At 47.3% G+C, this 27,366-nt stretch overlaps 1 protein-coding gene across 11 annotated transcripts in view; it reads left to right on the forward strand.

Annotated features, from left to right (window-relative positions):
• The window catches only part of Ttc7b (tetratricopeptide repeat domain 7B), a 215,952-nt gene that overhangs the window by 22,771 nt on the left and 165,815 nt on the right, over nucleotides 1–27,366 (forward strand). For 10 of the 11 annotated variants that reach the window (XM_085697829.2, XM_085697833.2, XM_085697836.2 and 7 more), the window contains exons 2-3: nucleotides 1,017–1,171; nucleotides 4,724–4,892. In XM_085697829.2, coding sequence (XP_085553955.2) covers nucleotides 1,017–1,171; nucleotides 4,724–4,892 — 324 coding nt within the window. Of the gene's footprint in view, nucleotides 1–1,016; nucleotides 1,172–4,723; nucleotides 4,893–27,366 lie in introns of those variants that run through there. The other variant, XM_085697839.2, reaches the window with a different exon arrangement.

Consider the following 27,366-nt stretch of genomic DNA (forward strand, 5'->3'; position numbering starts at 1 on the left):
GTAAATTTATGCAATATAGCAAAGCTGTTCGCCATTCTGTGACAAGAATATTGCCCCCAAACCAACCTTAAGTTCATTGTAACTGCTAGACCCAGCTGAGGTCTCCTAGGCCCCGCCAGTAATAGGGTCCTCTGGACCTTTGCAAGCTGATTGTATTTGTAGTTTACCTCCATCTGTCTGTCACAGCAAAATACACCACAGTCAGGCTGGGGTATGAGTTGTTCTGGGTTCATCCAGAACAGTCTGGATGCATGGGTTCCAAAGAGCTGTACCTGGCTTCCTTTTAAAGCAAATTAACCAACATGGCATGGAGATTATAACTACTTGACACATAAACTTAGGTGTGCATTGGTGTTTTACCTGCGTGTATGTCTGTGTGAGGATCTTTGATCCCCTGGAATTGGAGTTACAGACAGTTGGGAGCTGCTGTGTTGCTGCTGGAAATTGAACCTAGGTTCTCTGAAGAGCAGTCAGTGCTCTTAACCCCTGAGCCCTCTCTCCAGCCCCAGTGTATATACTTTTATGAGCTAAACTTCTGTGATGACTCCCCAAAGGCAGGGCTGTACAGTTGTGCTTTCTAGAGAGACTTCATTCAGGTCACCGTGATAAAGCTCTTGACACATCTGACTAGGAAGGTATCCCCAGACTCGCTGTCCATACTCAAGGCCATAGACTTTGGCAGAGCAAGGAATTCCATTACTCTTCTCTTGGAAATAGACCACAGTGGATTATGTGTGTCATAAGAGTATCATGTTTTAGTATCACAGAATTGTTTTCACCTTTCCGAACTTGAATCTCCATGTTAAAATGTAGCCATCTTTCTGGAGCCAGTAGATATGTGGCAGAGAAATGACTGAGTGCTTGAACCCCTCACATAGACCCAGCTGTAGCCTGTAAGATTCCTGAGAGCCTTGCCAGGAGCCTGGAACCTTGGGGCATGAGGGTCCTGAGGTTCCTGGGGCTTTCTTTCCAGCACACATACCATCTCTTGCTACCATTTATTGTCTCGCTTGCAGATGATATGGCTGAACTTCTCCTAGGGGAGTCGAAGCTGGAGCAGCACTTGAAGGAGAAGCCCCTGCGGCAGGGAGCCAGTCCCCGGGGCCCCAGACCCCAGCTCACTGAAGTGCGCAAGCATCTGACTGCTGCCCTGGACCGAGGAAACCTCAAGGTACTGTGGGCCTCTGGGACCAGAAAGGGGTGGTGGGTGGTTTGGGAAAGGGTATGGTGAGCAGGGTATGCTTGGAGCACACCTGTACAGTGCTGGCGTTGTCTCTTCAGCAGGCACACTCCTTGCACAATCAGTACACCCACCCTAGGCTGCCTGGCCTGTGGGACTGCCAACCTCGCAGGGGTCTCTGCAATGCCACATTCTTCTGAGTGAGGGGATCATTTCTCTCCAGGTTTTTGAAACAAAGTCTCATTATTAATTATAGTTCAACATTAGTGCCTAGCTTCCTACTTAAATCACATGGTTAATGAATTCATACACCCTTGTAGCCAGAGCTGATGCCAATAGGCCAGGTGTTGCCTCATTGTGGAAGAGAGCCAGGAACCTCCCCCACCCTTGGCAACCCCTTCCCAACCTGCTGGTCCAGGCCGTCTCAGGCACTGCCCCTCCATCTTCTGTTTCTGGTCTCCACTGATCAGTCTGCTCCTTTTCACTTGTTCTCCTCGCATGTTTCCTGTGAACCTGTCCATCCCTTTGTCTTTCATAGAACATGGCTCGTCTTACTTGCCCTACCCCAAAGAAAGCAGCAGGAGTTTGAAGCAACTGGTCACATCCACAGTCAGAGAGCAGAAAGCGCTGGACGCTTGTGCTCAGCCAGCTTTCTCCTTTGTGTACAGTCTAAGATCCCACCACAACTAATCCCTCACGGGCATGCCCGGATGCTAAATATAGCTCACACAGGTGTGCCTGGAGGCTTGTCTCCTGGGTGATCCTAGAGTCTGCCACCCTGGCTTAGCTGACGGCACCTCCTCCGGCCTGCCTGTCTTATGCTCTGTCCTTCCTGGAATGTTTTCCACTGAGGACAACAGTTTCTGGGGAACTTTGGAAGTTACGATTTCTTCTTCCTTTTATTTGATAAGTTGACATCATCTTTCTCTTCCTGTCCCAGAGTCCTCCTGGGCTGCCCCGGCCTTTACACTTTTCTGTTGTGCACTCTTTCTCCCCTCAGTCCCAGAGAGACCATAGTCTTTTTTTTATTTTATGTTTATGTGTCCTTTGCCTACATGTATGTCTGTGTAACATGTGTGTGCCTGATATCCTCAGAGGCCAGAGAAGAGTGTCAGAGCACCTGGAACTGGAGTTCTGGACCATTGTGAGCCACCATATGGGTGCTGGGAATTGAACTCAAGTCCTTTATAGGAACAACACAGGCTCTTGACCACTGAGCAGTCTCTAACCCCGAGGCCATATTCTTTTGGAATTCTAGATTGGAAACTTGTGCTTTCTGTCAACTTGCTGTGTGACCTTGGGAGGTCCCTTTCTTCTCTGGCTCAGTTTTGGTAGGTTTGGAGTGGGCTTTTTGAGATGGTCCCTTTGGACCCTTCCAGTTCTTGGCTGCTTCAAGCTGTGATCTTCCTCTGTCATCCGGCTCCCTCCTCTGCTCAGTTGTAACAGGTCTTGGACAATGTTAGCCCAAATATTCCATGTCATGGCCTCTGGGAGCATCTCAGAGTGAACAGAGACAGACTGCGTCTGTCTGCTGCATAAGCGTGGCTCTAGAGGCCACTGAGGATTCCATTGTCACGTAGGATGCTCAGGGGATCAAGGACACACTGCTGCAACTGAGCCTTTAAGAGTTGGTCTTCCGAGATCTCCTGAGTAAATTGGGCATGGGGACCATGGGAGAGGGCTGAAGGGGAGGAGAGAGAAAGGGAGGGGAGCAGAGAAAAATGTATAGCTCAATGAAAATAATAATAATAATAATAATAATAATAATAATAATAATAATAATAATAATAATAATAATAATAGTGGTCTTCACTTGCTAACTCGTGGCCAGTGCTGGGCCTCCCCTCAGTTAGGGTATAGTTGTCTGCCTGGCATCTTTTCTTAACTGGGGGCACCTGTTGGCGATGGGTGCTGATCAGCAAGAGAAGGTGGAGGAACAGTGGATCCCTGGGGCAATGATGACAGCCAGTCAGACCCAGTATTTTGGAGGTATGATCCTGTGAATACGTATTAAGAGGAGACATCTAGTTCATTTCTTTTCCTAACCCCTTACCTTCTTCTGGGAACGTTAGTCATCTGTTTTACATCTCTGTTCTCCATCCTTTGCAACCAGTGTGGTAATAATGTTGAATTTCATACTGGAATTCCAGACTTACTTTTAGTCTGGCTTCACAAATCGTGTGATCTTGGGAAGTTCCTTAGCCTCTCTGAACTTCCTGTCTCTCAGGATTGTCCTGGGTTCAAGTGTGGAAGTTCTTTAAAATTTGACCATGATACACCGAACGTGGGCTATCTACTGGTATCTTACTGCTTTTACTGAATTTTCTCCAGTTACTGGATTTTACCGTCCCCTGACATGTAAACTGCACAGATTGTATGTGTACATGTTCTCTGTTCACACTAACGTGACGCTTCTTTCCTTGACCAAGAGTCCATCGTAACATGAAAAGAATAGATCCAACTGGCAATGCGGCCAAGGGAGATCTGGGGCCAGAGGTCAGAGGACAAGGAGCAGGGAAGCCCTGGTTCCGTCGTGCGGGGCTCTTCTCCCTGTAGCAGGGAAGCTCAGTGGTCTTGGCCTCAGCTTGGCTGTTTGCTCACTGTAAAATGCTGTGGATGGACTCAACCAGCAGGGTCCTCCCGGACCATCTATCCCATGCCTCTGAGCTTGTCATTTCCTTCAAGCTGATTCAGATGGCCCTTCTGTTTCCTTTCTGTATTCTGTATTGTTCTTGTGGCAAATACATGCTGCATAAAAGTATTTCTCATCTAACCGTTTGTAGGTGTATAGCTCAGTGGCAGTAAGCAAGCCACAACCCTTAGATTTTCCCAAACAGAACCTCCATCCCCGTTTGGGGAAGGTGCCAGAGGACCCTAGGAAACCGTTCTGATGGTTGAGTACCCCTGTGGTGGTGGTGGGGCTTCTTTATACCCTCTCTCCCTTCACAAGTCTGCTTTAGTCTTTGTCTTCAGATACACTTCTGAGTTCTTATACAGCTATGTCTCCCTTGGGCTGCCCCTGACTCCTTTGCGGCCATTGGCCCTTATTTTTCATCTTCTCATCTGCAGGGGTTTATGTAGTTTAGCTTTTTGGGGGTGTAAGTCTCGTACTGGGCTAACCACCCATTCAGAGATGGGTATAGATGAGAGATTCTCATGTATTCCTGAAGTTATGCAACCATCCACGCTGTTGGGTCTCAGACATTTTCTTTTATTACCTCAAAAAGAAGCCCCCTACTTCCTGATGCCAGCCTCAGGCACATTCATAGTTACGATTCTGTAAATTCAACCCTTCTGGACTTTCCCTACCAACGGGCATCATCTTGTAATATGTATCAGTAATTCATTTTTTCTTATTATGACAGTGATAACTTTATGACTATCTCACGTTTTGGTTGGCACTTGGGTTGCTTGCACTTTGGGGCTGTTGTGACTAATGGTACTGCGAGCATTCCTGTGGAGGTGTTCCTGAAGCAACAGGGCCCTAGGGAACACTGCATGTAATCTTGTAGGAATTTTTTTTTTCTGTCTTTTTCCTTCTAGTCAGAATTCCTACAAGAATCCAATCTGATCATGGCCAAGTTGAATTATGTGGAAGGAGATTATAAAGAAGCCCTGAACATCTATGCTCGGGTGGGCCTTGATGACTTGCCGCTGACAGCTGTACCTCCTTACAGGTTGCGGATGATCGCTGAAGCCTATGCTACCAAAGGTGAGGACCGCGTGCTTTCCTCTAGGCCCCTGCTTGACCTTTGTGCTCTTGACTGCAATTAACTTCGTTATTCCCAGCCAGGCCAGCAGGGTCAGTCCTACTGTGTGTGCTGGGTGATGTTAAGCCCATCACCTTGTTTCCTCAGCGCCTCAGTTCTACAGGTTTCACATTTTGGTAAAATTTCTAGATACCATGCCATCTATGCAGTGACTTTTTTTGGTAATTAAGTGGCTGCACAGCATATATAGGAATTCACCTTATATGGCCATCTGGCCACAGGACCAACCATGTTTTATTTGGGCTAATTAAGGCCAGTTGTTGATTTCATAGCCATCACTGTAGCAGCCGTCTGAAGGATCTGCATTCAAGGGACAAGGAAAGTGTAGCTGCTCTCTCCTGGTGTGAAGCAGCTTGCGTGTGTGAGTGGAGAAGAAAGATGGAAGGCAGGGTGTACACTATCTGGCCAGTGCTATCGCCAAGCTGCCAGTCCTCCCCTGTCATATCTGTGCCATGTGGTTGTGAGGAGGAGGTCAGACCATATGCAGGAAGCACTTACCATGGCACCTGGCACTACTCAGTGCTCATTAAGTGCTGCTTTCATGCTCGCCCCAGCCATTAACTGTGTGAAAAGACTGGGACAGCACCATCTTCCCAGAAAGAAGTAGGAGAAGGCTCTCTGGGCTGACGGGGGTAGGGGATACTCAGAACTGGGCTTCCCAAGGCTACAACCTTCATAAATGGGCAGCATGAAGCCTCAGCTTGGCCTCCAGCCTCCCGCCATCCCAGGTACATGTTGCACCTAACTGTGGCTGACCCAGGAACAGGGAACTGGCCACTTGTATGCTGCTGAGATGTAGGGCTGCAGGTGGTCCAGCCTGTCTGACTGACCCAGTGACTCTACGGTCCTGAACAAGGCAAGCCCAAGGCTTACTTCTGAAGAGATTTGTGAGAGACCTGATATCCTTACTCAGTTTCCTGGAGCCTCCAAAACTTCCCAATTCATCTAATTATCTAAATGTTCCTGCGGGCTGGGCAAAGGTACCGCTGCTCTTGACAGGACACTCAAGCAGTTTAGTGGCCATGGTCCTTTGAGGTTGTCTCCTGGGTTCTCAGAGCGGCTGTCTTTGTTTGCCTCTGCCTGAGAAACAGGGGCCTAGGGGATGAACCCCAAGTGCCATCCTCTCTCTCTGGTGCATCGCACCTCCTAACAGGTCTTGGGCTGCTAGAGCTAGCTGTGTGTGCAAGCACACGTGTATGTATGCTCACTCCTCCAGGCCAGGAACAAAGCTGCAGAATGAGCAAATCTTCATTGGGTAGGTTCCAGTTAATGACCAGCCTGGGGGCTGGTGGACTGTAACCAGGAGTTGGTTTGTTGGTTAGGGCTCCTGGGTGGCTCTGGGTCTTCAGAGTTCAGGTTTTCTTTCCTCAGTCTAAAAATGGAAAAGTGAAGGTTGTCTGTCTGCAGGTCACACTGCCTTCCCAGTCTGTGGTCCCTGAGTAATAATGTGATTAGCAGTGGGCACTTAGACTGTCACTGGCTCTTGAGACATTGACTCTGGGTAGATTCTGATACCTGCAGGCACGTGCAGAGTCACACATGTAGCGGGTCAGTGAATGGTCACTTGGCCTAGAGGAGGCAGCAGCAGTCTTGAATGACCCAGAGAGGCCGGATTGCTGCTGAGGGGCCATACAGAATGATAGTGTGAGCACCAGTTCTTAGTATCTGCTTGGACCTGTCTGTCACTGCCACATGCTGGCAGTGCTTGGGTAGCAGTGTTATAGCTCATGTCCCTCAGTGTTCCCTTTGTCAAAGTCTCCATGGCTTATAAGAATTATATAAAATTATCTATCTATCTATCTATCTATCTATCTATTTATCTATCTTAAAATGTTGCCTGACACACAGTATAATAGTAATATTAGTGAGGTTGGAGAGATGGCTTAGTGGTTAAGAGCTCCTGCTGTTTTTGCAGAGGACCTGGTTTTGATTCCCAGCACCCACATGGTAGCTCATCACCATCAGTAGGCACATATGTGGTGCATATCATACATATATGCAGGCTAAACACTCATACCACAGAAGAATAGGATAAAATAAAAAACTTAAGAAGTATCAGTAGAGAACTAGGAGGGGCCTGGAGGTGACAGTTCATGGAGATGTCCAAAGACAAACCAGTTCTTTGGGGAGCTCGTGAGATACTAGCTCTGTTTCTTCACCGAGATCCTAGAGATTTCCCAAGAGGAGACCTCTGGCCGGGGAGTCTGGATTTATGGTGTTATAGGTATCCTTAAATCAGAAGAAGTGCTTTGCTGACTGGAGGCGTCCTGTGGTGAGTTTATTTTTTGTCAGCTTTAGAGTTGATCATTACTGTCTTAGAACCAGAAACATGTAACTCTCTACTGTCTTCTTTGGAAAGGGAGGAAGAGCTGTCTTGTCAGGCTATAGCTAAGTGGCAGGTGCCCCATGGGTAGGCATGCCTTCAACCTCTACCCCTCCTGCACAAGCCATAGGCAGAATTATCTGCCACTTTTTAGGTGTCTCCTGGTGTCACAGGGGCTTACTTGACCAGGGTTTTCCAGAGATCACAAATGTCCCATGGGTGGAAGGCTGTCCTCTAGCCAGAGAATGTTAGCCTTTGTTTACTGAGAAGCAGAAGCCAGTATCAGTTCTCAAGAACCTTTTGTGGGCAACAGCTCCAGATATATATGTGAGAGGGGACTGGGTAAGATTTGTGGGAGTGACATCATGGCCCATGGGTTACTGAGTCTAATTTGCCTTCGCTGGGCATCTTAATCAGTGTTCACAGTGCCCATGATACAGATCATTGTTCTTTCCATTGGCAGAGGAGAAAACCTGGCCACGGGAGGTTAGATAACTTGCTCAGGTCTTCAGCTAGGAAGAGGTTGAGCCAGGATTTGACCTCAGAGATGAGTGCAGAGCTATGCCTTCCCTTGAGTGGTTTGGGAAACACAAACTGATCAGTATTCAACTGAGCCATCTCTCCAACCCAAGAGGAATTTTTTCTTCCTTCCTTCTTAGCTTACTTCTTACTTACTTACTTTCTTTTTTGACATTTTTTTGAGATTATAATTACATCATTTCTCCCTTCTCTTTTCTCCTCTAAATCTTCTCATTTACCCCTCCTTGCTCTTTCAAATTCACGCCTTCTTTTTTCACTGATTATTATTATATACTTTGTATGTATATATATCTAATATATTTAGATATTCCTAAATATATACATTGTGTGTGTGTGTGTGTGTGTGTGTGTGTGTGTGTATTACTAAATATAACCTATTCGGTCTGTATAATGTTACTTGTGTGTATATTTCAGGGCTGACCATTTGATGTTGGATAACCAATTGGAGTGCTCTTCCCTGGGGAAGACTATTTTTCCCACTCTCCACATTCCTTAGTTGTTGTAGTTGTGAGGGTTGAGGCCCTGTGGCCCTTTCCCCATCTACTTTGGCGTATTGATTGGAGTTATCCCTGTTCAGCTCTTGTTGAAGCAGTCATGCTGAAGAGACTTTATGTGTGTAGCTTCTAACCTTTGCCAGGAGACACAGTCTCACCGCAAACTCTGGTCCTCTGGCTCTTATAGTCTGTCTGCCCAAGGAGAATTTCTTGATGAGAAGTTTTCTCCTTCACTCTGTGACTTCTGTCCTAGTAGGGGAAAACATACTATGTTGGGAACCTTTGTAGAACCGCGTCACTGACTCTTCCCTGTTCCTGAGTTTGACATCTCTGCCTTTATTCATAGGGTCTGGAAGTCCAAGGATTGCATGCAAGTATCATTTCACTGCTTCTCATTTTCCTCATCTGTAGAGGATGATAGCAGTGTGTGGGGGAGGGGTGCACATACAGCACTTGGTACAGCCTTTGACAGAGGAACAGATGTTGCTTGTTTCTGTTCCAGTTGTCCCTTGGACCTGACCGCCAGTAGACGTACCTTTTCTGACAACCTAAGGAATCCAGTTAGGGGCAAGAGAGAGGCTGGCTTTCCTGCATGAACACTCTGCTGCCTCTTGGTCATACTTCCTGGATATGCTGGAAGGAAACCTCTAAGAGCAGCTTATCTGATGATGAGGCATTAAGAGCTGATAAGTTGGGTGCCGGTGCTCAGGGCAGCTGGAGAGGTATCTAAACAGGGTTGCTCAGGGGCAGGACCTGGATGTGTGCCCTGAACCTCATTAATCTTGTCCAGGACTGACTTAGAAAGGCCTCCGTTAATGATTTCATCACAGAAGGCCTTTCGTGTTGGGATGTGCAGTCAGTTCAGGAAATATTTCTTCAGGAGCAGACATTCCCACAGCCCCACACAACTTCCTTCAGAGTGGGCTGGAGACACTGGTGAGGAGGGCTCGCAGAGGAAGGGAAATATCCTTGGGCCAGGCTTCTCTTCTCTGGCTTCCCCTACCGACCAGGAGCAAGGGGCCTGTGCTGTGGTGTTAGCTAGCTTTCTCTACAGACTGCAGCATTCCCAGACCACTCTGCTTCCTGGCAGCGTGTGAAGAGGAACAGCAGCGAGGGGTGAAGTGACAGCTAACTGTGTGCAGGCTCCCCTTCGCAGAACATCTTAGCACTTGTTGCCTGCTTTATTGCTTAGAACCAGTGCAGCCCTACACCCTCGTCCTGATTGCCCACTGTGTGCATTAGGAGCCTATCCATAAAGCAGAGTGTGAGAGAAGGAACTGGGGCGTCTGCCGTCCACAGTGGGCTGCACAGAAGTCAGGAGAGCTCTCAGGCCAGACTTTTCACAAGTCTGCCAGTTTCCCCAAAGCTTGAAAGCCATAGTCTTTAAACAGGATGTGTTCAAAAAGGTTTGTGTTTAGTCAGGCTCGGCTTGAAAGTACAGTGTCTTCACACACCCACACACTTCAGCTCACTGTGATCAGCCCATCGGAGCGTCTGTCAGCAAAGGAAGAAGCTCCTGGAACTGCTGCTTTTGAGGAGCCTTCCCCCAGAAGAGACCAGGCTAAGTCAACATCCCGGAGATGACCTGCGGGTGACTGGCGTTCACCAGGCATTGCTCATTTGCCACCACACTTTCTTTAGTCCTGAGCACATGGGTGCTCTCAAAACAAATGATAAAAACAAATTGAAATTGGAATTCTTCAGGTGGTGGGCAGCTGTGACTTGAATATCACCATGTTCTAAGAAGATGACACATTAATACCGCTGAGGAAGCATTTATCTTTAATTAGGATTTCCCTCTCAATTTGAAAGAAAACAAAATAATGAAAGCATAAGAACTCCCTATGTCAGGAAGAGATGAGACCTCCACCCCCACCCAACAGGTTGGTTTAGGAAATGCATTTCCTTTCAAAGCTGATCTTTTCCCTCCTGGAATAGCGTTTCTAGGCAGTTGCCCTGATTTTCCTAGGAATAGAGACAGGCTTCTTGATGCTCTCAGGTCACGGTTGGGGCTCTGTTCTTGGCTGCTAAGAGAATTTAGCCGTGGGTGTTGGTTCTAGACTGTTCATGTCTGTGTCTCAGGCATGCAGGTAGGTAGTACAGTCTCACTGCTCTCTAGGCTGTGGGATGAAGCTTATGGCCCCCTGGCTTCGTGCTTAACCAGTCGCTTCAGTCCCAGGAAAGGCCATCGAAGCTCATCTTTCTAGCCTGCTCATACGTGCTGCTAGAGGCTCCGTTGGGGTGGAAGGACAGTAGAAAATCTGAGGGTGATCTTGGATCTGATTAGAAAGGTCAGTTGCTGCTGGGTGCTGGCGAAGTGCTAAAGAGGTAGCGTGCCATGCCTCTGCCCGCTCCAGCTACCTGCACAGGTCTGCTCTGCGCACAAAGAAGGCGGGAGAAGCAGCACAAACCAAAGCCAGCAACTAACTGATGCTGCCTCCTTGGGGCTCTTTGGACATGGGGCCACAGCTCCTGCACAGGTAGACACAAGGGAGCAGTGTCTGGCACACTGACTTTAGCTCAGGCAAAAATTCCTTTGAAGTTCTGCCAAGATTTCTTTAGATGAAAGAGAACCCAGCTCAACCCCAGTGTCACCTGGGTCGTTCCCCTCTGATCCTCTGGTCACCTGTCCTCCTCCTGTTCCCGTCTGGGTGAGTGTAAGTGGAGTAGATCTGGGCTCTGTGTCTCTTGGATTTGATGCTCAGGACTCAACTAGGTCCTCAGTGAGTCTCGCTGGCCCTGACAGCTTCACACTCCCATCCTTGATGGAGTTACCCATGATGTATATGTATTGCGACAATATCCAGAATGGGCCCAGCATGGAGCATGTGAAGAAGGGGGTACCCCACTTCAGAATCTGGGAAAGGCAAGTGCTCGTGACAAATGTTTATAGTAGTGGCTCTCTGAGTATGGGTCCTCAGAGAGATCCAGAGCCTTCATTCCCTTTCTTCGTTGAGGCAGCCCTGTCAGGCGAACGGAGGAGCCAGGTAACTGCCCTGTGACAGGTCACTGTGGCCTTGGGAGCAGCCCTGTCCAGTGGGTAGGAAGAACAGTCTGGAGGAGTTGAGCTAGGCACATGGGAGGGTTCTAGAGGAGAGCTACGTCTGTCTGGCCTCAGGCTTTGGGCAGTTAGATGGGAAATGGCAAGAAAATGAGTCAGTCTGCAGAAACATTTGTTATAGCCTCGGCTTCCTTGGCCTGTCTTTATAAAGAGCTCTGGAGCAGGTGTGTAGACTGGAAATGCACTTGTCCTGGGAACTCTGGGGTATCATAAGGTGTCAGTCCCTGCAAAGAAGCTGCAGGATCAGGCCAGTGCTGAGCTGGAATTCTTGGCAAGGCCATGGACTCCAGGATTTGTAGTGTGCATATGACCCTGAGGTCAGACCCTGATTTGTTCTGGTTCTGTTCTGTGACTTGTAAGAAATTTAATCTGACTATCATAGTTTTTCCCCCAACAAAATGGGGCCAACAGTACTCTCACAAGAGTGTGGAGAAGACCAAAGGAAATAAATGAGAAAATGCTTTGAAACACACAAATGTTTCAAGCGCAGGACCTTGTGAGGCTCATCTCAGTGCACCAGAGGTGGGGAACAAGATGGCTGCCTCCTCGTCACTCCCACACCCTCACATCTGCACAGCACTGAAGGCTTTGCCCCTTACACACTTTTTTGCTTGGATTAGGTCTCACTAGAGCCAGGAGTGGTGCGTCTAGCTGACCCTGGCCTGAGTTCTTGACCCCTCCCCTCAGTGTAGACAAATGTATGTGTATTATATCCAGTTTGTAGATGCGTCAAGAGGACTTGGGCACATCATCTCCCCAGAGGCGTAGCTACTAGCAATCTGTTGTGTTCTCCAGACGCTCACTATACTTACTTGCTTGAGTTTGGGTTTTTCTATAAAAATGGGATTTTTTTTTACATACTCTGTTTCTGTATATTTCCACCTTTGCTAGAGTTCTTGAACACCTATCCCCACAACAGATATATTTCTGTAGATTTTAGCAATTATCCAAGTTTTCATTGTGTGGGTAAGTTGTCACTTAGGCCTCTATTTGGACACAGCTCTTGTTTTTAGCTTTTCATCATCATCCCTAAGACAGTCACGTGCAGCCTCTTAGCCGGGTCTTTGTCTTTATTCCTCACGGTTTTCATAGGAAGTTCCCAGAAATAGAGATTCTGTGTCAAATGAGAAGGATTTCTAGATTGTTCTGCAGAATGGCCAGATTTGTGTTAGGATTTGAATATGAAATGCCCTCCCAGGCTCATGTGTTGAAGCTTGGGCCGCAGCGGGTAGAGCTGTGTCGGGATATAATGGGAAGAAAGAGATGGGGCCTAGGTAGAAAAGGAGGTTTCTGACAGGCGGTGGTGGCAGGCGCTGGTGGCGCACGCCTTTAATCCCAGCACTCAGGAGGCAGAGACAGGCGGGATCTCTGTGAGTTCAAGGCCGGCCTGGTCTACAAAGCGAATTACAGGCAGTGAGAGCTGTTACACAGAAAGACCCTATCTCGAAAAAACAAAAAAGAAAGAGAAAGGAGCTTCCTGGAGGACTGCCCTGAAAAGGTTCCCTTGTCCCTGCCTCCTTCCTTCTCAGCCCACTGCGCCTCTCCACGTGCTGTCACTCCTCACAGGCCGTTTGGTGGACCAGGTGACCCTGAGCTGAAACCTCTGCCACTGTGGGCTGGGAAACCTGCCCTCCTTTGAGTCAGTTTCCTTGGGTGTTTGTTACAGCAGTGGAAAGCTGAGTGGTACAGTTTCTGTGCCTGTCCTCCTTCCGTGTGAAGGTCAGCCGTCTCTGTGTGGCCAGCACTGTGTGACAGACAAATCGTGCCTGTGCCATGTGGCCTAAGTTGGAAGACAAGTTTCTGTCCCACTATCTTTCCAGAATACTGTTTATAGCTTTTAAAATGTGTGTGTGTGTGCTGCAGCACACATAACATTGAGGACAATATGCAAGATTCAGTGCTTTCCCTATGTGGGTTCTGGGAACTGAACTGAGGCTGTCAGGTTTAGTGACAAGTACCCTTACCTGCTGGGCCCTCTTTCAGGTGGTGTGCACAGCTTTAATCCCAGCACTTGGGAGGCAGAGGAAGGTGGGACCTCTGAGTGCAAGGTCAGCCTGGTTTACAAAGCAAGTTCCAGGACAGGCTCCAAGGTTTCATAGAGAAACCCTGTCTTGAAAAACCAAAAATAAATAAATAAAAAAAATTAAAAAAAATGTTTTTAAGGAGTAATGCTGCTAGAGATAGCTGTGTATGGATTGGGGTGGGCATGCATTTTCACGTACCTAACTAGAAATGTATGCAAGAGTCACTGCATCATGGGGTACCTCTGAGTTTACCGTTTTGAGGAGCTGAAAACTGTTTCCCAGAGGAGTTTCCCCTGTTCATAGGTGATTTTCCCTTACCCAGTGGCTATCAGCTGCAAACAACTTGTTTGTTAGAAGTGAGATTTTGTGTTCTCCTGTGTGACGGGGTTTTGTCTAGTTTGGCCTTGCAGGTCTTATGTGTGCTGTCACAGTCTCTGTGAGTTCATACGTGCACCAGCCGTGTTGTGTCTGGATGGCTCTTTCCCTGGAGTCATCCGCCACCTCCTCTTCTGCTTAGATCCCTGCGCCTCGAGGAGAGGAGTTTGATAAAGACACCCTGGGCTCTCCACTGTCCAGTTGTGAGTCTCTGCTAACACCACACACTGCGGGAAGAGGCGTCTCTGGTCTATGGGTGTGGCAGTGTGTTATCAGCATTGTTTTGTTCCGTGTTCCTAGAGCACAGTAATTGTAGTTTTTGAAAAACTGAGCTTTTGTTAAGGCCAGTGATTTTATGTTTTTGGTTTTGTATCTGGAAATCATTGGCTAATTGAAGCGAGGAAGGTTTATTCCTTTGATTTATTCTACAAGGAGCTTTGTGCTATTAACTCATAAACTTAGGTCTCATAACTCCATTATGAGTTTTTTTTTTTTGATGAGGGAAGGTCCAAACTCATTCTTTTGGGTGTGGAGTTCCTGATGTTTTAGAACCATGGTTAAGGCCATTATTTTCCCATTGAATTGTCTCCCCGTGCTTATTGTTGAACATACTTGTGGTTGCTCCTCTCTGCACTCCCCCGACCACGGTGTTTGTCCTTCGTACTCCGCTGTCGTCATCCCAGGAGCCGTGGCTGAGCCCTGGACTTGGGCAGTCTTCTGATTTACTTTTCTGTCTCAGCTCTGTTGATTCCTTACATATCCATATAAACCTTAGGGCAGATTGTACCCTAGGGCAGGAGAATTTGAACAGTATTGTCATCTTCTAATCCATGAACATGGAGTGCCTTCTTTCACTTAAAGCATATTGTCTAGGTTCTTTGAGAATGCATCTCTTATATTTCCTTTAAACATTTTACTCTAAGCACTTTATTCTGTTCCCTGTTACTATAAGTAGGATTGTTCCCCTGATTTCATTTTGAGATTGCTCACTGCTGTGGACAGGCGGCTGGTTTTCCTGTGCTTGTTCCATGTTCCACAGTCCAGCTGAACTCTTTACTCTCATAGTCTTTTCAAGGGATTTTAGTGTTTTCTGTATACTCTTGTGACACCTGCAAATACAGAGTTTTACTTCTGCCTTTCTTTCTTTCTCTCCTTGCATAGTTGCACAGGCTGGTACTTCCAGCGCCGACATCCTTATTGTGTGGAAACCTTTGGTCTTTTATGATTAAGCTTAGGTCACCTATTGGGTTTTTATTTATGACTTTATCAACTCCAAGGACTTCTCATATTTCTAGTTTGCTGGATTTTTAATTTTTTTTACTTGTGCTAGAGAATTCAAGGCACTTTTTTCCTTTTATGAAGGTCATGTAATTTGTGTACTTCATTCTCTTAGTACAGTGATTGGCATATGCTAGATCAGTCTTGCATTCCCAGGATGCCTCCTAGGTGGTCATGGTGTCTGATTGTTTTCTGTGTGGCTGGGCTTGGTGTGTTGCTCGTGCTGAGGATTCAAGAAGGCCACCCGTGCTTTCCATGTGCTGAGCTTGCCCTTGTTATAAAGAGACTGATGTCAGAAGATAGCTTTGTGGAGCATGCCCTCTTCTTTGGCTTTTTGGCGTTGCTTCTTTTTCCATCATTCCTATGCGCCTTGGCTTTTACCTTTTAGAAGGTTTTTGATCGCTAATCCCATCTCTTGCTACTCTGTTCCTTAGATTTTAAAGCCTTTACCCACGTTCCACACTGTTCTCCATATGGCAGCTGTTGTCATGTCGGGTTTGTTGTGATGTTTTGTTTGCTATGACTTTCTTTTGAAGACAGTCCCATTCTGTTGCCCAAGCTTGTCTTGAATTTCCATCCTCCTGCCTCAGCCTCCTGAGTAGGTAGAACTAGCGCCATGTACCATCCAGCTATTTGGCACCATATACCCAGCTATATGGCGTCTTTTCAGAGGAGCACAGAGCCACTGGTGACAAACAACCATGGCTTTTTAGCTGGTTCCATTTTCAGGGTTGACAGCTTCGAGAATACTTTGTATTTCATCCTTCAGGGGTAGTCTGAGTAGTGACTTGCCCCATGTAATAAAGCAGACTCAATTTACATCATAGTCAAAGCGAACAGCACTTCCTGTGCATGCCATTGATTGACAGCGTCAGTCCAGCATCAGATTCTCCTTCTCCTCTTGCCAGAAGTTGCCAGCTATTGGCAGATTTTAAGGAGGAAGAATGGGCTTGCATGAGTGTATAAGGAATAGTATCTTTCTGGTGCAGGGTGAAGACTAGATAGGAAGGAATTAAAGGTTGTAGGGAAGAAGGCCTGTGGGAGACCGTGAGCTGGCCCTGGGCCCTTCCTCCATGTTCTTTATTTCAAAGGCTCTGACTTCTGCTGTTTCCCTGGGTTCATCAGTTGATTTGTGCCTGGCTTTGGCCACCAGGAGGCACTGCTGGAAGGCCTTGGGTAGGATGACATTCAAGTCACAGAATGTCCAGCTCCCTGCAAATGAAACTTCCCTCTCTGTTTTAACTCCCACACAACGACCCCCGCTTTCTGGGCTCTTTCAACTCCACCTCCTCCCTCTGGCCTTTCCAGCCTTTGTGGTGCGGCCATTTCCTGCTGACGCTGGTTCTGGGGTGGGGAATCATGTGATTTCCCTCCTTCTTCTTTTATCTCTTCTGCAGACAGTTCCAAACATTAATTTCCCTTCATTTCAAAGAGTTAGCATGCTTTCTCTCATTGGTCCTGACCGATACCAGCAATAGAGCAAGCCTAGATTCCAAGTACAGGGGCTGCACCAAGGCCCGGACAGATGGTCAGAAACGGGAAGCCTTTGAGGGACTCTGGGAGGAATGTGAAAGAGAAGCAGCAGCCGGTGGGGACAAGCTGCAGGTGTGTGAGGGGCTAGTGAGGAGTGAGTGCGGGGAGGAGGAAGTGGCTGCTCAGTCCACTACACAGGGAACAAGCTGAGCCGCTGGGCTACACAGGAGGGGCGTTTCCTTGGACTGCAGGAAGTTGCTGGCTGGAATTTGGGATGGTGAATTCTGATCACCTAGGGGTGCTGTCCTGGGAACCTGATCACCTACGAGGATTTCTAGGCTACTAGTTTATTGGTCTGATTAAAGGATTCTCTGCGAGTAAGGCAGGGAGCCTGACATTCACAGAGTTCTCAGGAAAAGAGGAGAACAAGGACTGGTCTTGGTGCTACCAGGAGAACTGGTTATTTGTAGATACAGTGCCGCTGGGGCTCTGGTGACACAGAGCTCCCCCTGTCGGTATCTCCTACTGTGGAGGGCAGCTGATACACAGTGACCTGAATATCAAGCAGGACAAGTCAAACTGAAATTTAAACTGGATCTTGGAAAAGTAACAGTTGACCAAACAAGTAATCTTTTTCCCTACACTCAAAGCTTGGGTTGTTAGTGAGTTTTCTGCTAAATGTAGGCATTTGTTGTTTTTCTAGATTTGTGGACAGTAGCTCCCAGATGGTCAGACTGGCCACATGTCCTGCTGTGCCCACCCACTCTCTTCTCCAGGCTGCCTGCCCGCCCACTCACCTGCCCTCACCTCTTCCAGGCCCCCTCCCTAACTGGGTTTCTCTTCTTCCAACTTGGTCTTATTTTGCTGCCCTGAACTGGGTCCAGCCTCAGCCACACTGTTCTTGCTTATAGACCACCCCACCTCCTGACCCCTCCTCTATGGTTAATGCAGTCTAGTGTGGCACTCACCTTTCATTTGATTATTTTACATCTGTCACTTGCCTCTCTCCAATAGATTGTGTAATTAATTAATTCATGGAATCAGCAAATACGTGAGCACACACTCTAGGCTGGGCATGTCTAAGCTGCTTGCAGCAAGGATAGAGTCTGCCACATAGGGTCCCCGCATGAGACTGTTTATTAAAACTTTGCCCTGGCATGTAGGGGTGCACTACTCAGATAGACCCAGTTGTTGAGTCGGAAGTTTCCAGTGTGTTTGGAATCCTGTCTACTTTAGATGAGCATAGATGTGGCCTTCGGCAAGCTTTAAAGCACATAATCCTGTCTGTAGCTCCTCTCCTGCCCACAGTCGCCTTCAGAGTCTAGATTGCCTCTCAACCTGCTAGGCTAAAGGGCTTCTGTAATGCATTGGCTCCTGCACTGTGTGCTAGTCGCTCAGGACTTTGTTCATGGGAGTCAGGTCCATCCTTCTAGGACCTTGTAGGGCCCTGGGCTTGTACAGAACTGGTCTGATGAGGACTGCCACCTGGCCTGGCTCCTGTGTTTTGACTAATTGGATCATGAGTGTGAGCCTTGCTGATCACAACCCCTCCTAGTCTCACTTGGCTGCTAGAGCATGTCTGGTGCTCATCCTCTTCCCCCAGATATTCATGATGCTCTGGAAAAGAAGAAGAAAGCACATACACACCCATATTTGGAGAGCTCTGAGCTCTGTTGGGGGCGGAAGCAGAGCACCGACTGTTCTGTGGAGAACGAGGGTGTTGCTGTGTGGCACGGAGTGTAGCTGTCCGTAGAGTGCCGGGGAGGGTGCAGGAGGCTGAGTCCCTGCCCAGTGCCCTGCCCAGTGCCCAGCAGAGATGGCAGCTGCCGTGCAGAGCATGCTGCAGCCTCCCAGACAGTCAGGCCTCAGGTTGCATAGGGACCAATGTGTCCCAGGTTCTGGAATGTAGTACTAGATTCTGGATGTAGTACTGTAATTACTAGATTACAGGTTACAGCCTGTAAAACATCCTTCGAACGTGGTCTAAGCACTTTGCTACCCTAGAGACTGGCATAGGTAGAGTCCCCATTTTAGAGAGCTGGTAGGTATAGATCCATCAGTCTGCCTCTTCATTATTATGTCACCATGAGGTCGCAGTCCCTTACTGACAGAGGCTGGTCCTGGTTGCTATGAGGTGCGTTGAGCAGACTTACAACCATTGTAGACCCTACAGGAGGGAAGGAAAAACAGCCTTTCCTAAACAGTGCAGCCAGCCCTCAGGCTGCTGCTGCTGCTGCTGCTGCTGCTGCTGCTGCTGCTGCTGCTGCTGCTTCTTCTTCTTCTTCTTCTTCTTTTTTTTTTTAAAGGATATTCGGGGCGCTTTGGAGCTCTGGACACACTAAAAACCTAGAACCCAGAATTCCATGGCAAGTCAATGAGGGCCACATCTGTCAGGCTCAGGACTTTTTGCAGCAGAGGTTGTTCTGCAGCATGATGGCAGCTGCCACCAGGGGTCGCAGGAACCCTGTCAAGGCCCAGACAGGAACCACCATTGCATGCTGCAGTTGCTCCCTTCCAGGTGCATTCCACACCCCACTCCCAGTATTGTCACTCGTGTCTTAGCCCCTCATGGTCTCTGCCCTGCCACAAGGCAGGCTAACATAGTGCCCGCCAGACCGAGTTGGCATTTGCAGTCTCAGAGGTGTGATGCCAGGAGAAAGCTGACCTTGCCTGGTGCTTCTGTTAACTTAGTGAGGGACACACAGCCTCTCTAGGAGGAAGCTGCACAGCCTGCTTTTGTGCAGCCGGGTCACACCCAGGTTTATCTACCCATTTTGGGTGGAGGACCAGACTGCCACCGGTGCCCTGGGGAGCCCTGGGGACAGCTTCAGCAAAGCCCGAGTTAGCACAGGGACCTTTGCAAAGGGAAAGGAAGTTTGTGCCAGAGTAGAGAGCCTTAGTAGGAGTTGTGCCCTGTATCCTCCTGGGTAGAAAGTCCCGGAAGTTAAGGATGCCCCCGTGGAAGGCCAGGCATTTCTTGATAGTTTTGAAGAGACAGAGTTTCAAGTTTTAGGAACTGCAGGTTTGCAAATGGCCATAACCTTCTAGGTGAGGTCCCAGAGCTGTAGAACAGACAGTTCTCTGGTCTGTTGGGGACTGTGTCCCAAGCAGGTATCAAAGTACAAAACTTGGGGTCAGGAGTCAGGGTAGGTGTTGCTAATACTCTATGAGACCCTGGGTACAGCCTAAATTCCCCGTGCATATGCTTCCCTGTTTCCCGAGGGGGCAGGGAACCATAGAGGCCCCATTGTTTTTCTTTGAGAAGCTGCTTTTCTGCATTTGAAGCTTTGAGATCACTTTGGGCGGTGAAAAGAAAGTTGTTTCTAGGAAGTCGACGTGAGGTGGGTGTGGAAGGCGGGATGGGTGACTGCAGAGCTGGGTGCTGACTGTGCTGTGGTGGGAGCCGGCTGTGGGGAGCGGAACTTGGGGAGGGATGCTGCCTGGCCTGATGGGTGGAGAACTACTAGCAGCAGTCCGTCCCCTTTGACCTCCCCTCCCGTTCCCACTCTACGGTCACAATTCCCTGTCTCAGGTGCTGGTCGGAGCTTCCTGTTTATATTTAGATGCTGTAAGGGGAGTACGAGTCCTTTTGCTGCCGCTGACCTACATTCATATTTAATGTCGCTGTGTCACTCGACTTCTCATTGGTTTTCCTTCTGGAGGCAGCAGAAACTCAGGGTTCATAGAAAGGTTGAGGACAGCACTCTCAGTGAAAGTCTGCTGAGGTGTCCTGAATTCTTTTAAAACTTTAAAATTTACCTATTAGTTCATTTAATGCCTTTGTATGTGCATGTATGTGTGTGCACATGTCCGGAGATCAGAGGGTATCTTGCAGGAGACGGTTCTCTTCCACCATGTAGATTCCAGGTGTCAAACTCAGGTCAGCAAGCTCAGACTTAGGTGACTTTATGGCTGGCGTCTTACCTGCCCTGTCACGTGGTTAATGAATGTCTCTTCCTTCCTCTACAAGTGGCTGCTCTGAGACTCCGTCCCAGCTAGGACAGCACATCTCCTTGCTGCTCACTGGAGTCTGTGCAGTGAGGCAAGGACAGTTGTACATGTTCCCTGGTCACTGTCACCCTTGCTGTAGGGGGACGGGCGGGGGTTCCATTTTGCATTGCAGAGTCCCCAGTGTGACCAGTCTTCTCTGGGAACAAATGAGCCCCAGCCACAGTGACAAGGCATCACACTGGGATCAGGGATCTGTGGCAGCTATGCTAATCGCTCTTAACTCTGAGGGGCTCGAATGTGGGTGATGGTCACCTTCTGCTTGAAGCTTTCCTGTATTTTTAGATATGCCTGAAAAGAAAATGGAAGGGGGTTGTCACTGGTACCAGGAAGATGCCTGCTGATGAGGGTGGTAACTGTTGGCTGAGTGTTTTCTGAATGCCAGGCACTGACATTGTCACTGGCACATTTGTGTGATGTGAGGAGAAACAGTCTCCAGAATGTTAGACAGCAGGCCCCTGACTTACAGGGCAGCTGTTTGGAGAAGTAAGGGTTCGAAGCCCAAAGCCTTGCCCCTTTGCCTCAGTATTTTGCAGGTCTCTAGTTAGATGGTAAGTATGATTTTTTTTTCAAACAGACCTTAAAAATATCACAACAGAAAAGAGTTGCCCAGCATAGTCTACTAGTCCATGTCTTGCTCTGTAGCCAGGAAAAGGAAAGCGTAGGTTCCCATGAGGAACAGTGCCTGAAGGCTGTGGCAGGACTCTCCGGATAAACAAGAAGTGGAAATAAAATCCAAAATCCGGCAGTCTGTGAATGGATAAAGAAAATGAAGCTTCTACACAGTAGGATATTATTTGGCAATCAAAAGGGCTGAGGTTTTAAAAATTAATCATGGTAATCATACAGTGCTGTACCAATGCAGCTCGTAAGGGGCTAATCTTGTGTTTGTGCACCTCACCCCAATTTAAAAAGTGATAAGGCTGGAATACTTGCTGAATAACTGCAAACCTTGAAAATGTTTTGCTAAATCCAGCCAGACACAAAAGATCAAATCCCATATGATTCCATTTTTATGAGCTGCCCAGAAAAGGCATATCCATAGAGGTAGAAAGTAGGTGAGTGGGCCCAGGGTCTGAGAGGGCTCAGGAAGGAACTGCTGATGGCGGCTTCCTTTTGGAGTGGTGAACTTTTCTGGAATTATCTGGTGATGTTCCATTGAATTATATACTGTAGTTCATTTTATAATATTTGAATAGTATCTCGGCCAAGCTGTTGTTTAAACATTGACAAGCATGAGAGTGAAGGCTATGATGCTCCCGCCTGGAGTCTGTCCAGCTGCTGTTGTCTAGGGCAGTGGTGACACAAGTCAGCGGTGTCAGTCACCGCTCTCTCTTGGGGGCTTGCCATGTGCCAGGCAGTCTTCATCATTTCCATTCTTTTGTTTTCATTATTATTTTGATTGTTTGAGACAGGGTTTCTCTGTGTAGGCTTGGCTGTCTTGGAACTCATTCAATAGACCAGACTGGTCTCGAACTCACAGAGATTTGCCTGCCTCTGCCTCTCATTTAGCAGTCATACATTTAGTGTCATCTGTGTGTCATGAGCAAAGGAGCCTGCCTTCACAGCCCACATCATTGGTCATTCTAGCCGTGGGTTAATGCATAGAGACTCTTGCGGCAGAGGCAAGGTGTAATGTAATGCCAGAACTACAGCTGGGCACTCTGACTGGCTGGCTGGGTCCTAGCTCTGTCCTGCTGTGTCATCTTGGATGAGTTCCTATCACCTCAAGGCCCAGTCCCTCTGTCATGGAGCTCTCAGAGAACTGACAGATAGCACTCAACAGCTCTTATTATTGCTATATGTTAAATACATATTGGTATAGTGTTATTAAATGGAAACTTAAAAGAGCATAAATTCAGATCCAGACTCTTGTTTCATGAGTATTTCAGGTTGAATTAGCTTCTCATTTGCTTGCTGAATTCTAGAATGAGAAGAAACATTCACTGAAGGAGTGTTTGTTCTAGCAGATAAATGCTGAATCCAGGATTGGCTTCACTTCTGGAGGTGTGTGCTTTTGGTGTGTGTGTCTGTGTGTTTGTGTCTCCCTGGTGTACACATGTGTTTAGCTCCTGAGAAGGATATGCCGAGCCTAGAAGGAAAATAGTTCTTGGTGGTCCCCCAAAGGGGTCTGCCATGGCTTCCAGCCAGGAGCCACTTAAACTCAGAGAAGCTGTGGGTTGACAGAAACCTCACAGGAGACCCCTGACAGCTTCTTTTCCTTCATCCCCAGCATGTGGTGTTTCCATGGCCGTGTCCCCTCTCCATGCCCCACACACTCACCTTCCCCCACACACCTGATACCTGTGGGAACCCTGAGTCTAGAGGCAAGCACACGAGTAGCAACTCCAGGCGAGCTGCCTTCCTGTGACTTTGCCTGTGAGTCTCGAGCTCTTCCTGGATTTCCTTTCCACTTTGGAACTTGAGATCCCCTAACATTGTCTTACTGCCTTTGAAGCCTACGCCATGGTGCTGGGTTATCAGAGGCATGAGCTTATACTGAAGTTTCGTACGTCCAGTTACAAAGCCCAGTTACAGACCCCCCTCCCCTCCCCACAGTCGGGTTCCAGCGGCCTCAGGACGGCTGAGATAACCAAGAGAGCGATGGCTGGCGCTGGAGTTCACAGGTCCTCTGTTACATTTATAGCTTTATTGCGTCATGTAACTGAGAAATTGTTATTCTGTTCGTGTCTGTGCAGCTTTTAAGAATCAAAATATCAATTTGACTATTCAGCCCTGTCGCACAAGGTATTGTCTCGGTAGTTCATAGCACAGAAGGCCTGGGACATGTGGTGGTGGTCCTGGTGGTCCTGGAGGTTTGGATTGATCGAGGTGGGGCAGCTCTTGGTGGGAGAGAAAATCAACATTGTTCATAGGATTCAGTTTGAAGCTCATTTTTATTGCCTTGCTGGGATTAGGCATTGCGTTCACTGCTGTTAGCTGCTTAGTAAAAGGATTGCCAGAGGGCTTTGTAGTTTCAAGGAACAAGGGTCAAAGCAAGGTGACGTTACCATTGTTAGCTGTGGAGTCCTAACTTCAATCATATCTACAAGTTCTATGAGCACCTTCCTTGTAGGGTAGCTGTGGAGATCAGAAACTGCACATGGAACCCAGGCATAGTGCAAGGTGCTGAGAAGGACCTACCTAAATGAACCTTGATTAGCGTGGGTCAGTCCTATTCCCAGAAAAGAACGGGGGCTCTCAGATATAGCTGGACAGGGGAGAATTCTGTAGTCCCACCTAAATAGAGCAGTGCAGAGGCTGGACAAGTTGTGAGGGCTCTTAGCCTGAGTCTCAGCTATCCAGCACACTGTCTAGTAGACTCCCCTGGTCTTCCAGTCGTGTCCTCCCCCTGGTCGTCCGGTAGTGTCCTCCCTTTGGCCCCTTTTACTACCTCAGCTTTCAGCACTGTACCCTGGGACAGCCTGGGAAGGGCATGGCCCCCAGTGTGGGTCTTCTTCTCCGGCACCTGGGCAAGTCAGTTAGCTCCTCGGGGACTCTTTCCCCACATATTTAGGATACAGATATTACTTGCTGAGTGTTACTAAATAGCCAGTGTGTGTGGAAGAGTTTTGAGAGAGCAAGGGGTGTATAATCCAGATGATTTTATCATTATGAGTTCACAGAAGGACCTGCCAGATCCTAATCCCTCTGTGGGAACTTCATCCAGTAGCAAGAAGATGGATCATAGACAGGTTGGGTGGGTGTTCTACGTTTTTGAAACACAGCAATGTGGTCAGCCATTTATTATTAATGCTTTAAACCTGGTCTTGGTTGTCAAACAGCATTTTATTATGACTTGACTATGACTTGAGTGTGTCCCCCAAAAGCTTTGTGTGCTGGTTCCCAGGGTGGTACTGCTACTCGATGATGGACTGTCAAGATATGGGAGCTAATGGAAAATGATTAGATCATTGGGGCGCCAATCTTGGAAGGTGCTGATGCTCTTAAGGGACAAAGGTTTCTATAAGACTGAGTTGTTAAATAGAATGTACTTGGTCTTTTTTTGCTTCTTGTCCCACCATGTCCTTTCTTCTTCTACCATGATTCTGCCCACCTTGTTAGAGTGTAGTTAGAAGTGTCTCTCATCAGAGCTGAGAAGATGCTAACACTGTGTTACTGAACCTCTGACTAAGTCGTCGGCTTTTCTGTGTACTGCCTTGTCTTGATGTTTAATTGCAGCTAGAGAGAACAGATGAATACACACTAAATTTCTACCCTTTTTCATACAGCTTGATTTGGAGATGCAGGTATTACTGAGATCTTACTGAGGTGTTGGCATCATAGAAGCCCTTTAGCAAATCTGACCACCCCACCCCCCATTTTTGATTATGCATTTCTCTTGCGGGGGGGGGGGTGTAAGTGACTGAAAACACTACTGAGGCCGACTGTTAAACTGACAAGGCTTCATCTCACTTTCTAATGGGAGCCGATCTGGGCCCTGACCTAGGACTTTGCCTCTCAGACAGAGCTGATGTGACCTTGGCACTTGAAAATCACGTGCCAGTCCAGAGACCCAGTTTTTATCAGATACCTAAGGATTCTAGAACTGAGTTGGTTGTTAGAATTCTGCCTGTGCTTGATACATGCTCAGTACACGTAGGATGAAAGACTTGGTGTTGGGGGAAAGAGGAGCTACCATTAGTTCGACACCATGAGGGCCTTTCGCAGGCCAAGGGAGGCTCGTTACTGTGGACTCATGCAGCCTAGACCTTAGGTGTTACAGATTTGCTATCTAGGTCATGATCCCACCCAAAGCCCTGTGCCTCCTCTGCTGTGGGGGGCAGGTTGTGGAGCTGGTTAAATACCCTTGTTAGCCATGTGTGACTTTAGCTTGTAGACCCAGAGGACTGGCTTTGGCTCTTTGGAACCTACTAAAATACAAGGATCATCAAGCTGTATTGAACAGATTTGGTGTTTCTTTGGTTTCCGAGCTTTGGCATGTCTCTGGCTAGCTTGATAATTGTCATGGGCTTTAGCTGCCAGAGTCCAGCCTGCAGGAACATGGTATCAACCAGTGGGGTCAATTTTTCTTGATCTTCTAACATATTCTGGGGTATTGGTTTGGTTCTCCTTGAATTAAACTACTAGTTTCAACTCTCATGTTGTTTGGTTGCTTCTTATCCAAGAACAGAGCAGACTATGGAACAATTTCTCTTTCCCCCAGTCACTGTTAATTTAGTGCTAGTGAGTGTGTAAAGACCAAGATAAAGCTGAAACCAAGCACTTGCTCACTTGCCTTTGAGTAGTTCTGAGGCTGTTGTGTAAATGAGGAGTCTGGGTCTTTTGTTTTGTTGTTTTGAGACACGGTCTCTACATATAGCCTTGGCTGTACTGGAACTCACTCTATATATAGACCAGGCTGGCCTCAAACTCTGAGATCTACCTGCCTCTGCTTCCCAAGAGCTAGGATTAAAGGTGTCACCACCACAGCCTAGAGGAGTCTATTCTTTTTTATCACACATTTTCTTTAAAAAAAAGAAGTTAAGAAGTTATAGCAGAACTGTAAGAGGCTACTTGATGATTTGGACCATTAATAAATACTAAAACTTAGAATTAAAAATTTAATTTTTTATTTATGTGTCTGTGTGTTGTCATTTGTGTGGGTGCAGATATGTGTTTACTACAGGGCACATGTAAAAGTTTAAGAACAACCTTTGATGTGGGTTCTTGCTTCCCATCTTATGTGAGGCTCAGTCTCTTGTTTTCCCACTATGTATATCATGAGATGACCCCCAGGCCACAGGGGTTCTCCTGTCTCTGCTTCCTGTCTCTCCACAGGAGTGCTGGAATTATGGCAAGTGACACCACATTTATTATTCTGGACATCTGAACTAAGGATCATGGCAAGTATTTTACCCATTGAAGCAGCTTCACAGCCAACATAAACATTTTTGAAGAAATAATGGCTAAACAGTTTTGAGTTTTTACAAAACTGTAAACACTCAGTTCTAGGAATTCAGTGAAGCTTTCAAGTACTTCATAATACAAACTGCCCACAGCCAATGATAAAGACAGAAAAAAAGAACCATATAAATTAACAGACATAAAGGTGAGAAATGGGATTCTTTTCAGGAAATATGTAAGTGAGAACTCAGTGGAGCAGCTTCTTTAGAGGAAGGATGAGGGAGAAGCAAGCCACCAACCTTCAATTCCCTTCCCAGTGAAATAGCTCTAAAGATGAATATCAATATCACATCTCCCAGACATAATGCAGCTAAGAAATCAGCAGTAGTAGGACAATCCCACCAAATATATTTAGGGAATTACTTTGGGCAGAAGAAAAAACACACCAGAAGGAAATGTGAATCAACACGAATGTTTAGCATAAAGGATCCCAGCTATATTGCTGAAAATAGAAGACTAAGTTTCTTTAAAATACAATTGGCTACTTAATACAAATACTAGCGATGAGGGGAGAGGGGAAAGCATGCGGTTATGAAGGTTGTTCAGAGTGTGTGAAGTCATTTGAAACAGATCATAACAATTAAAACCAAAAGCAACAGACATCATTTTTGCTAGTAAGTTAACAAGTGATGTAAATAAGCCAGCAAAATGGAGGGCAGAAAAAGAGGGGAAAGAAACAGAACTTGGGCACATGGGACAAATGCAAATTTCAGTAAATGTTACTGGGAGGGGGGTTGTTGGTGTTTTGAGACAGATCTCATTGTGTAGCCTAGGCTACCCTCACATGCATAATCCTCAGCATGTGTCACCGTGTTTGGCTGACTGTAAATGTTCCAAACACTAACACTAAACAACCATCACAATGGAAACTAAGGAAGGTTCGAGTGCTGACTATAGGAAGTAGTTTAGAAAATATTGGCACAGTAGGTTGAG

Source organism: Myodes glareolus, chromosome 11, assembly GCF_982192425.1.
Source record: "Myodes glareolus chromosome 11, mMyoGla1.1, whole genome shotgun sequence".
Lineage (NCBI taxonomy): Eukaryota > Metazoa > Chordata > Mammalia > Rodentia > Cricetidae > Myodes > Myodes glareolus.